General features: G+C 36.4%; 1 protein-coding gene across 1 annotated transcript; it reads left to right on the top strand.

The window, feature by feature from the left end:
- Nucleotides 1-4833: 4833 nt before the first annotated feature.
- LOC137951406 (adenine phosphoribosyltransferase 1-like) lies at nt 4834-12189 on the top strand. Its single transcript, XM_068798042.1, has 6 exons — nt 4834-6085; nt 6265-6375; nt 8466-8558; nt 10816-10965; nt 11410-11468; nt 11802-12189. The coding sequence occupies exons 1-6, from the start codon at nt 5710-5712 to the stop codon at nt 11853-11855; spliced, it is 843 nt and encodes a 280-aa protein (XP_068654143.1). The 5' UTR covers nt 4834-5709; the 3' UTR covers nt 11856-12189.
- The last annotated feature ends 212 nt before the right edge of the window (nt 12190-12401 follow it).

Below are 12401 nucleotides of genomic sequence, written 5' to 3'. Positions count from 1 at the left end.
TTCCTTATCTTGTAGTCGTTAGGCAACTTTTATCATATTTCTTAAGCTGAACCTTGAAAAAAATACCCAAATAAAGGAATAATTTAGTGTATCATCATCACCAAAAGTGAAAGGAATAATTTCACTTCTTTCACCCCACATATTATCATCACCAACAAAATCTTCCCATTTACTTATTAATATCTCCATCCATATAATTTGTTTTTGAGCTTGGAGAGCTTGAATACCTTCGGGACAAGGATGGACTCGGCATGGATTTTCTTCTTGGCATCCTCCAAAGTGAGGAGATTTGGACCCCATGCGACGGTCATTGATAATGAGGTAGATCTCCTCGAAGCCTTCGAGCATATGCAAAGGATGAGGCAATAGGATCTTGCAACGGTTCGTGCAGGAGTTCGCAGGAATTTTCTTAAGCAAGAGGACGAGGTAGATGAGTTTGTTGTGTTCTAGCAACTGGGCCTTATGGTACTTGGCATGCGCTTTTATACATTTAGGGGGGGTTAGTGCACATTGTAAGTGCAGGGGGAAAGTGGAAGGGAAAGTGAGAGGGAAAATAAAGTACTTGTTTGTGTTAGTGTGCGCAATGGAAAGTGCAATGTAAAGTACTTGTTTGTGTTAGTGTGCACAATGTAATATATAGTGTAAAGTACTTGCTTAAAATACAGTGTAAAGTACTTGTTTGTGTTAGTGTGCACAATGGAAAGTATAGAGAAAGTGCAGATAGATTATTAATTAAATAAAATATTTTGATATATCTGACTTTCAGAAAATTAAATTAATATTAGTTAATAAATAAAATATATTAAATATAAAAATTAAACAAATGCTTACTTTTATATTATTAAAATTGTAATCAAAATTTAATTTTGTAATATCTAAATATGAAATAATTATACAAATATCGTACTACATAGTGTACTACACAAACATCGTAATAATAAAAATAAAAATAATACAAATATAACTCAATCACCTTTTTAATATTAAAAATTACATTTTTACATACAAAAATACAACACAAAAAATATTTAGTGGCATTAAAACATAATAGTCAATAATTTTGCCACATCTTAATTGTTAAAACATCTCGATAATATGATGCTCTTGCAGATTGTACTGCGGACTCCTTCCGAGTATTTCTTTGAGTGTTCACATCATCCTCAACATCATCACTACTATCAGTGTCTTCATTTTCACTTTCAACTATCAGTGTCTTCATTTTCACTTTCATTGTTATCTTCACAATGTTCTCTACCAGAATCATCTTCTTCATCTTCAAATAAATCCATGTAATCTTCCATGAGTATATAATTATGCAATACACAACATGCAATCACAATTTTTACCTGGATATCAAAATCAAAAGGAAACTCTTCCTGTTCTAGAATCTTGCTTGTTGATCAAATGGAATATGGGCTTTAATATGAGTACCATCGTTGGCACCAATACAATCCTAATAAAAAATTATTAATACAAATATATATTTTTATAGTAACTGAAAATTATTCATCAAACAACTTTATATTTACCTTAAAATATGGATAATAGATATCACTGTTCAAAATCTTTGAATGAGTACGTCTTGAAAATCGCTTGATGTAATCAGATTGTAGTTTGAATAACATTTAACACCTTATTAAAATACTTACTAATTGTCCAATTTGATATTTCAAACATCTCTGAGGTGATATTGTACGATTGTTGTTGACCAATAATGATACAAAAATATGCAAGTTGTTCTTCCACAGATATTGTCCTTAAATCAAATAAAAGTCTTCTACTTTTCAAGATTCCAGCCAACTTGAGAAAAATAGTTTGATTCATCTTATATACTTTTCAAAATTTAATAGGCGATCTTTCTAATGCTTTCTTTAAATACCGTGGACAACCCATATGATAAAAACGTTGTACTTGTCTATTACAATCATTTAACTATGAATTGACAAGGATAAGTACAACTGTGTAAGCTGCAATACAAATACATATTTTCTCTCTATCTGGTAGATAATCCATGGGTACCTGCAATACTAGACATTCAATAATGAAAACATGGTTCAAACACATTAAATTATTTATATCTAAACATGTTAACACAACTTGCACCATTAAAGAATTCTCAACATTTACGTATTAAACACAAACAATAATACACATTTAATGTTTACCAGAAATACTCAATAATCAACGTCATTCATACAAAATCAAATTTGTCTCGTAAATATAGGTTAACACTGTCAACATCTGTGTAAGTCTATTATATTGCATTGAATTTAGCCATCAATCAGTCATACTGGTCTTCTTGTTTCATCTTGACAAACATATACTTCTTATCTTTGGTGTCGAGCAACTCTGGGGCACAAAATATGACTTCTCTATGCAAGTTAGGTAATGTCTCGATAGTTTTGAACCATGGAAGTTGTACGGGACTAAAGATTTGCAAAAGGGTTGATGACTCGATGTCCCCGCGGCATTAGAATTTTCAACCACTATAGCCAATTTTTCATATAGTGGACAACCTTCCCGCCTATACTTATCGACTTCTTTATACGTCTACATGAAAAGTTATCATTTAAAATAGTAAAAATCCTGATTAATAAAACAAGAAACATAACATTCTATGTTACATTTACAAACCTTTATGTAGTCTTGCCACACTATCTTCCTTGCAGTGACTTTCTGGGTTGTTGAATCCCACCCAAAGCTACTAGTGTTGAGGCATGTACTCACGATTAGATAGATTTTTTTCCAAGTCCTCACATGGTTTTTCAACTGTTCTATAGTCTTTTGGTTCGTAGTGTCCAAATTAAACATACAGACACAATCGTTGAAAAATTCATGTTTCCAAACTCCTTTGGGTAATTTGTTACCCAAATTGACTTGCTCAATGAACAAATCAAGCATTTTACTGTCTTCGTCGCACGTCCATGTGTCGTATGCTTTATTTGTAGTGGCATCCATACTGTCTTTACCTTCCTCCTTCCAGCCATCTAAAACTCATAGCAAACAATGAATAAAAAATATGTTGTTCTTAAAAAAAAATAAAGGAGAGGGGGAGAAGAAAAAAAGGAGGGGGGGGGGGGGTGTGTAAGTGATTTTCTAGCAGGAAGTGGAGGGATTTTAGTGTTAATGTGAGTTTTTGATTTAGATCCAAATACTTACTGATGAAGACCTATGCATTTCATTTTTGGATACGGAATCATATGAGATGTAAAATTTGATCCCATAATTTACATTCAGTTTTGGATCATATCCGGTTCCGATCCATTTCCAGCCCTCTTTCTAAAGGGTCTCTCTCTCTCTCTTTTCTTTCTTTTATACATTTTGCTGATTTTCATTTCAATAATTTTTGCCTGCGGGCAATGAAGAGAGGCGCAGGGGTGGTGGACCCCTCGCCTCCTCTCTGATTTATAGAGAAGCAACACATTCTTACAGTCCAGAATTTCAATACAAAATTTTTGATAGTCATATGTTGGTTTATCAATAATTTTTTTTTTCTATTCCACAAGCAAACTAACTTTTACTGCAAATCCTTGCTTCCCAAAAAAAATTACTTCCAGATCACTTGTTTCTAACTTGCTAAATTCAACAACTAATCTTCTTCTAAAATTACTAGTGTTACACTTCAACAATCTTTCTACAACCATGGATGACTTAAAAAAAATTGCTCTAATCCACAAGCACACTCATTTTCATTGCAAATGAAGCATTAATACTTATATAGTAAACAAAAGTTACCACAACGAAACTCCTTATTCCCTGTTCAGTCAAGCCAACCATGGACGAGGACTAGGTTATTGGAAATCAGAGATATAACCCCATACGTGCTTAACTATGTAAAATATATTGCTTTTATTAAATACTAATAATGATTTTTAATAGTTAATGCTCTAAACAAAGACTTACAATGACCAATTAACCATCGATTTACAGGAGAAATTTTTACCCTACTTTCTTCCTAATCGAGCCGGAGAAGTCGCAGAGAGGGGAGAAAAGTCATCGACGGTGAGAGGAAGAGAGTCAAGCGCCGGGGAGAGGTCACAGAGGGAGCGATTGAAATCATCGACGGTCGCGAGCGAGGAAGGAGCTGGAGAGGTTGCAAAGAGGAGAGAGATGTCGCTGAAGGTCGTCGGTCCTGGGGACGGCGAGAGGAAGGGAGTCGAGCGCCGGAGACAGGTCGCACAGAGGGCGATTGAAATCACTAAAGGTCTGTCGCAAGCGAGAGAAAATTTTTTTCTCCGAAACCCTAGTTCGACAGAGTCTTCCTTCCCGACAGCCCGAACCCGATGTAATTGAGAGAGGGAAAGTGAATTCAGAATCTGAATTCAAACTCTGAATTCACTTTCCCTCCACTTATGCTGGGCATGACGGCTTTTGGCATGTTTTACCCAGCGTAAGGAGCATAGTGATGCTGCAACCGATCTTTTTGGTGCTTACCCGAGATGAAATCTACAATGATGCCATGGACGTCAAACGAAGCACAACGCAGCACAGAGAGAGGCCGAGTCGACTATGGAAAAACCCTTCCGTGCCGTCGCAGAGAGAGGCCGAGTCACTTTCCCTAGTGAAAGTGCACTGAAACTGGTTTGTATACTGTGGAGTGCCTTGAAAGGGTAGAACCGTAGAAACACAAAATTTGAGACCTCATACCTAAAAACTCAAGCTCGCACGAAATAAGAAAACAAAAGCTGAGTGCAGCCTAAAGTTGATTAGATTTCAGGCTTTCAGTCTCTTTTCTCTCCTTTATCAATAATCTAATAATTTATTGCTCATCCCCTCCCCCACAACCCAGAAACTCAAACGTGGAGATGTCCTGCCCAAATTGATATACTAGGTTATAGTGAAGGCCCGTTACTCTCCTATCATGAGAAAAAGGTATTCAGCTTAAAATTTTAATGTTTGAGTAAAGATACTTTACCCAGATGGATCAATCTCTAATTCAATTAGGACTGAATTTGAGAGAAGATGGGAAATGCTTTTAATTGCATTCGTCTCCAAGTATTGGTACAGAATAGATTCTGAACTTGAAAGATTTGACGGACTCTAAATGACTTGAATTAGATTTTGTGGATGTACATCAACTTGCTGGTGAGGGATCCATCTGTTTTCAGTTCTCACTTCCCCAACAGATCAACTGTTACTGTTCAAAATCCAGAGTATCCTCGCAATTATAAAGGGTGATCAAAGCTTTCCCGTAATGCTGCGTGGTTGTTCAAAATGATCCTTGGGGTAGGATATGTCTCCCCTGACAGGCGACAGTTCACAGCCCCAGCACTATCGGATCAATGGTCAATTGACGAATGGCTCCAATTTGGTAGACGGGACCGCGGATCGGAACAAAATCTTTTACTGCACGCAGCAAAATCTTGATTCATGACAGGGAGTACTCATTTTCTCTTGCCGTTAGTGAGAAACAATCTCTAACTCAATTAGGACCAAATTTGAGAGAAGATGGGTAAATGCTTTGAATTGCATTCGCCTCCTAGTATTGGTACAAAATAGATTCTGAACTTGAAAGATTTGACTGACTCAAAATGACTTGAATTTAGATTTTGTGGGTGTACATCAACTTGCTGGTGAGGGATCCATCAGTTTTCAGTTTTCAGTTTTCATTTCCCCAACAGATCAACTGTTACTGTTCAAAATCCAGAGTATCCGCGCAATTATAAAGGGTGATCAAAGCTTTCCCGTAATGCTGTGTGGTTGTTCAAAATGATCCTCGGGGTAGCATGTTTCTCTCCTCACAGGCGACTGCTCGCAGCGACAGCACTAGCGGACCAATGGTCAATTGATGAATGGCTCCAATTTGGTAGACGGGACCCGCGGATCGGAACAAAATCTTTTACTGCACGCAGCAAAATCTCGATTCATGACAGCGAGTACTCATTTTCTCTTGCCGTTAGTGGGAATCGCCGCGTGCATAGAATCGGGAGAGAGACGAGGCCGCTGGAGGTTGGAGGGAAGCGTAAAGCGCTTCTTAGTGGTTCCTCTGTTTGCACTGCACGAAAAATGGGTACCCAGGAAGGAGACGATCGGCTTGCGAAAATAGCTTCTTCCATTCGGGCTATTCCAGACTTCCCCAAACCTGGTATCTGAGTTTCACTCTTTTACTTTCTCCTTTTTGTTTTGCTTCCTGCCTTACAAGAAATTTAATCGTTCCAAAAAGTTCAATCCTCACTATTCCTATTACGGTTTTGCGTTCTAGGGTGTTTCTCTTCTGGCATAGTTTCAACTTTTCCGTGGTGTGTTTGGATACGTATCTTGCAGGGATCTTGTTTCAGGACATTACCACGTTGCTGCTTGACCCCAAGGCCTTCCGAGACACCATCGATTTGTTTGTGGAGAGATACAGGGACAAGAACATCTCTGTTGTGGCGGGTGAGTGCTAGTGTTGAATATATAGAGTGCAGATAGCTAGTCATGTTAATAGTTTTTCAAAAGAACATTTTAAAAGAAAGGCATGGAACAAATTTAATGGTAAATCTTCTTAATTCATTCCTTATGGTTCTGGATATATTGCTGCATTTGATGAAGTTGCTGTCCATTGATGTGCATGTGAGTCTGGAACATTGTTTGTTGCAGGTTAATGTTAGCTTTATGTCACTTTTGCTCAATTACATTTTCCAGATATTTGACAAATCTGAGCATACTTATCAAGCTACTATTTCTTCAGAAGCAATCAAAATGGAGAAACTATATAACAGAACGTGGTTCTTCCAGGATTCATATCAAAATGGGTCTCTACTATGTATATAGTAGCAATTGTTGTAGCTCACATTTGCAGAAGGCCAATCTACCAGTAGCGAGGTTGTCTGTTAAAGAGACCTAGCTTGTCATTCTGGCAAGATTCATTCATGCGGAGCTCAAACAAAATTTAAGAACAATAACCTAAAAAGTTGTTGTTTTTGTAAACAGCTCTGGCTTCACAAGTTTGAATGCTTGATGTGGCATAGGAGGCAGTTAACATCTGTTATGTTAGACTAAGTAATATGTGAAAGGCCAGAAACTGTACTATTAGATGCTTTTGTGTTGATAATTTGGGTTAAGTGTCACCAAATGCAAAATCCAATTTGTTAAAGTTGTGATTCCTTGCTTACAACTAACTGAGACTCTGGCAAAAATTCTACCAATAGCTGGGTTTGAATGGACTTGATTGATTAGGTTAAATTGCTGTTTTTCATGAAGCCAATTCTGTTCTGGCTTACCACAGAAATTAGTACTACATATTAGTTTGGAAAATTCTCCGAGTGATTAATATTTAGTCGTAATTTGGATCTTGCCATGTGAGATCTTGTTGGGTATATAACAGATTGCATGTATCTTGTTTTTAATGAAAATAGTAAATATGAGTGCGTCTCTAGGGAAATTTTGGCCAGTTTACACTTTAGGCTTGTATATATAGAAATGAATTTAGGGATTCTAGTGACATAGATGTGTTATTTCATTAGTGGCTTTGGTATCATGTCATTTTGTGTCATGTATGAAGAACTTTATATATAATGACAAAAGTATGCTTTAGATTATTAATCCATGATTGTCTTTTTTTCCCCTAGTTTTATATGGCTACAGTGCTTCATGTGAGAACCCATGAGAAAACATCCTCTTCTTAGTTCTCTAGAGTACATTGCTGCTTTACAACACTTTCCGAAAACCCTATAGAATGTACTGCAGTTCTGCAGTTACTCTCCACAAGGTTTCATGGCCACTGGTGCAAATGCAAAAATATATATAAAAACAATTGATCTGTTTTTTCATGATTTTCTGCTTTGAATTTCTTGGTAGTTCTGAAATTCAACACATGTCATTTCATGCAGCTAATGCGGTTCATCAATTCTTCTTTGCAAGTACTGCAAACTTTTGTATGAAATTTGTTCTCTTGAGTTAGTTTTTTGAAATTGTTTACTAATCAGATAGCTATCCCTTTTTGTGGTTCCAAAATTCATCTGTTGCTGCAAGATTTGACATCTGGTGGTCCAACTCCACTTATGTTTTAGGAGTAACTAGGGAATTTTTGGCTTACTTCAAATCATTATTTTTTTCTTTTTAAAAAAAATACAGTCAGTATTTTTAATTTTTCTCTTTCTCAAAAAAATACAGTCAATATCTTTCATGAAAGGTAGAAATAAAATAATTGATGATGAGTCTGATAAAATAAAATTTTGTTATTTGATTTAGCGATCTTGAGCTAGGGAGGCATCTGAAGGTATATCAAGGTATATTTGTCTAGTATTCCCACTATTGGTGTTATCCAGCCATTATAAGGTTCAAATTCACTAGAAAAAGTTGTAATCTTTCCTATAAATCACTAGGTAATAGACATGTAGTATTTTTCAGTGCCTGAAAGTTTTCTAAGGTTGCTTTTCAATTTTTAATGCGTTAGTAATTCTTGTTCTTATTTCTCTGTTTTACCCTTGATTTAAATTTTTTGCACAGTTTAGTTTACAATGACCAATTTTGATGTTGTTCAGGGATTGAAGCCAGAGGATTTATATTTGGACCCCCTATTGCTTTAGCTATTGGAGCTAAGTTTGTCCCTATGAGGAAGCCAAAAAAGTTGCCCGGTATGCCTTTTTGGTAGTCACCTGCTTTCTTTTGTCTTTCCAGTTTTGTTATCTTGAATTGTTACTTGTATAATTTAATAGTAAATGCAAACTAATTACCTGCATTGGTACTAAGAAACTGATTACTGACATTGGAAATATTTAATATGAAGGTTTTCTACCATTTTAAAGCCAGATTGAGAATTAATTCCTCATTAGGAAAGAATTCCCTTTCAAGGGATTTTGGCATCCCAGTTGTGTCTTATTGTCTTAGAGTAGGGTGATTGGTTCCTACATTTTCCCTTGAGGAAAGTGCCACAGCTTTTCTCTCCTGTTAAATAGGGAAGGCGGCATTGCAAGTTTGGGGAGGGTTTCTACAAACCTGAACCTGCCCTGCAAATTCAGCCCCCATCCCTATCCCTGACCAACGGGGTTAGACATTCAACCCTGTTCGCACCCCACCCTACCCAATCCCCACCTTGCTCCACTATGCTTCTCTTCCATTTCTTCTTCTCTTCATCCTGCCCAACCTTCATTTCCAGCTGCACTGGCTCTCTACTTTTATATGTTCTCTTCCCTGCACATGTTGTGTCTCTGTATTTTCGTTTTCCTTCCTTTCCTGTCCATCTGACCACCTCTCTCTTTTTCTCTTTGTGTCTTCTCCTTCCAAACCCCTACTTCTTCTTTTTCATGTTTCTTTTCTTCATATTTTACATATAAAAGAACCTGTTTTACATGCAGAAAACAGTCTCCTCTCCCCATTTTGTAATAAAGATGGTACAGTTTGTCTTGGCGTGTGAATAGCCAATAAATAAAAAATATGTACTTCAATTCCCAACGCAAGCTTTGTTGTGGTAGTTGAAAAGTCTTTAAATAAAAACAGGGATGATAATAACTTTCCTGGGAGTAGAAAAGCAGGTTAGAAACATCAGGTATCTTGTATGAGCCTAGCTGTTTTCTTTATTACCCTTTTTAAAAAATCAATAAGCATGTAAGTTTTCTGATAAAAGTATATTAAAGTAATTTTATTACCCTGCTGGAGGAAGTGGTTTGGTTTCCTGCCCTGTGAGGATAAAATTGAAACCAATCCCTGCTTTAAGCTGATGGGCAAGGTGTGTTCCTGTTTAACCTGCCCCCTACTGTTAAAATGCAGCCACCAACATCTTTGTGGCAACAGGTGGTTTGGCAGAGGCTATCTATCTTCATGGCATTCCAAGGGAGATACTTCACATAACTGACAATGAATAAACAAGGAAATCATTTAATCATAGGAATGAATAAGGAAAACTGAAAAATAGATAGAACAACATGATTTGGGAACTTCAAGTATGCAATATCACGGAAAGGGCTTATAAAAGTTGTATAGTCCTCACAATATAGTATCAAGTTCTGCAAGATTTTGAGTGTAGCCATTTGGACTAATAAATACAACTCAATGTGACTTAGTAAAAATATGTATGGGCTCCTATTAATAAAAGGAAAAAGGAAAGAATATTTTGGCTGCCTAGTTTTCCTCTTCTTTCTGATTCATGTATGCACCTAAAAGGTGAAGCCTCATTGTTTATTTGTTAAACCTGCTGGTTCAGTTGCTAAGCTACTATGCATTTATGTTAAGCTTCATCTCAGACCTTTTCAAGCTTTAATGTAATGAAAGGCCTGTCTAACATTACTACTGAGTTTGAAGAAACTCACTGTGTTTTACAGATATTTCATGTCATGAAATAGTTATGAAAAAAGTAAGAAGAAAGAAGGTTGAAGAGAGAGAATGAGAGGGAGAGAAAGTGGAGAAGAGAACATTAAGAAAGGTCCTCCAGCTTCTTTTTATCATGAAATAGTTATGAAAAAAGTAAGAAGAAAGAAGGTTGAAGAGAGAGAATGAGAGGGAGAGAAAGTGGAGAAGAGAAAATTAAGAAAGGTCCTCCAGCTTCTTTTTATAGCTTAGGGTTGAGTACAATTTACAACATTGCCCCTACTTTAAGTGAAAAACCTAATTCTCAATATCTTCTATTCTACGTGTCACCTTTACATGAAATTTGGTCCATAGACATAGTTTGACATGTTGAATAAGATTATATCAAGAAATATAAATAATAACATGGTAAAATAACCAAAAGGCCCCTATTCTTGTTTTTCTACAGGTTACGGCTCCTAAAGTTGCATATATCACAAAATATAATACAGTTATGTTCAGAATGGCTTTGATATTCATCAATGCAGTCCATTTAAAGGAATGCTATTTGAAATATGGAAGATAATGGTAGTACTGTTTTACTTTTAGGTGAGGTCATTTCGGAAGAGTATTCTTTGGAATATGGAACAGACAAGATGGAGATGCATGTAGGAGCTGTAGAGGCAGGAGAACGTGCTCTTGTCATTGATGATCTTATTGCAACAGGGGGAACCTTATGTGCTGCTATCAGGCTCCTTGGTATTATCTCTCTCTCTCTCTCTCTCTGCTTGTTAATAAGGTCATTGTGTCCAAACTGTTGTATTTCTCAGGTGATTTTGATTTGAGAGGCTGTTAAAATAGATCCCTGGAAAATAAAAAATTATTGTCCGTCATAGATTTTGTAGGGAGCTGTCATATGATGTGGACCTCTGTACCACCTGGTTGTCTCATTACACCTGACAAATTTGTGCCACTAATGGCTCAAACACATTCACTTAACTACTCCTTTTGTGGTAGTATTGATGCCTAAGTCATGTTGTCTAATTAAAAATATAATATTGCACCAAAGTTTGTTAAAGCTCAGCAAGATGCAATAAGCAAATTTTATGTGACAGGACTAAGCTCTTTGCAATATGCTTGCTTTCCCTTTTCTTTTACTTGATGTAACATGTAGTTTTCATAATCTTATTTCTCCTGTTGCAGAACGTGTTGGCGTTGAGGTGGTTGAATGTGCCTGTCTTATTGAGCTGCCAGAGCTGAAGGTGCGTATTATCTGCTAAAACAATGGTGATATAATGTATTGGAAAGAACACCCATGATAGCCTCCCTTTTGTGCAATATGAAATATCCATCCCTCTACAAGACCTCATTTAATCCAAGATAAATTTGGATTTTCAGTTGCAGTTTGCTGTCATACTTGGTAAAAGAAGAAGCAACATAAACGATAAAACAATGAACTAATGACAACTAGAGCTAGCTTCGGCAAGAATTAAGGCTTTCTTGAATTTTAAATACCACAGTTGAAAGAGGCTGTGAGATTGTTTGAACAGTTACCTTTCTTCTCTCGTAGCTAATTTTCTCTTTTTCTCCACTAGGGTCGGGACAGATTGGGAGACAAGCCCCTCTTTGTCCTCATACGTGCTGCATAAAGTCAACTTGATTCAACTTGCTTTCTATGGTTAGTTGCATGAGATGCGGATGATTTTAAAACTTCTTTGGATGAACAAGTTAATTGTTGTAGAAAATAAGAATGAAGAATAATATTACTTGATCAGGTATACACCATTTATAAAGTTACAACAAAGTCAGTAGATGATTACAACTTTGTAATTTGAGTCTGTCTCTAATTCAATCACTAGTGATCTTTTATCTTTATGTTTATCTCTATCAATTGTAGCGATACTTCAATTTGGTTATTTCTTTTCTCATCATCTGCCAGCATCTTGTAATACTGGATTAAGTTAATAAAAGTTCAGCTTTCCAGTGGTGTTTCTTAATTGTAGTGGAAAAATATCAAAATGCTTGGTTCGTTATCCTCGAAATTCTGAAGACTTTGAGTGCAGACCAACATCTCTGACCCTTGGGTCTGCAAACTGCCATCAATCGTGAAAACCCCAATCGCCTCTGCGGAGAAGTCAAATACAGGGTGTCGATGATTAGTTATAGAAGATTGTTCATATGATGCAGGAAGATAG

This window comes from Aristolochia californica, unplaced genomic scaffold (genome assembly GCF_029961685.1).
Source record: "Aristolochia californica isolate CCGP_79_NKW_82.1479 unplaced genomic scaffold, dmAriCali1.0.hap1 SCAF_15, whole genome shotgun sequence".
NCBI classification, from domain to species: domain Eukaryota; kingdom Viridiplantae; phylum Streptophyta; class Magnoliopsida; order Piperales; family Aristolochiaceae; genus Aristolochia; species Aristolochia californica.
This window is presented reverse-complemented; position numbering and strand designations above follow the sequence as displayed.

Bases quoted from the DNA above. Each gene is read 5' to 3' on its own strand.
- LOC137951406 (XM_068798042.1), top strand. From the start codon at position 5,710: ATGATCCTCGGGGTAGCATGTTTCTCTCCTCACAGGCGACTGCTCGCA. The intron at 8,559-10,815 runs GTATGCCTTTTT...TTTTACTTTTAG, and splicing joins GAAGCCAAAAAAGTTGCCCG to GTGAGGTCATTTCGGAAGAG. The intron at 10,966-11,409 runs GTATTATCTCTC...CTCCTGTTGCAG, and splicing joins TGCTGCTATCAGGCTCCTTG to AACGTGTTGGCGTTGAGGTG.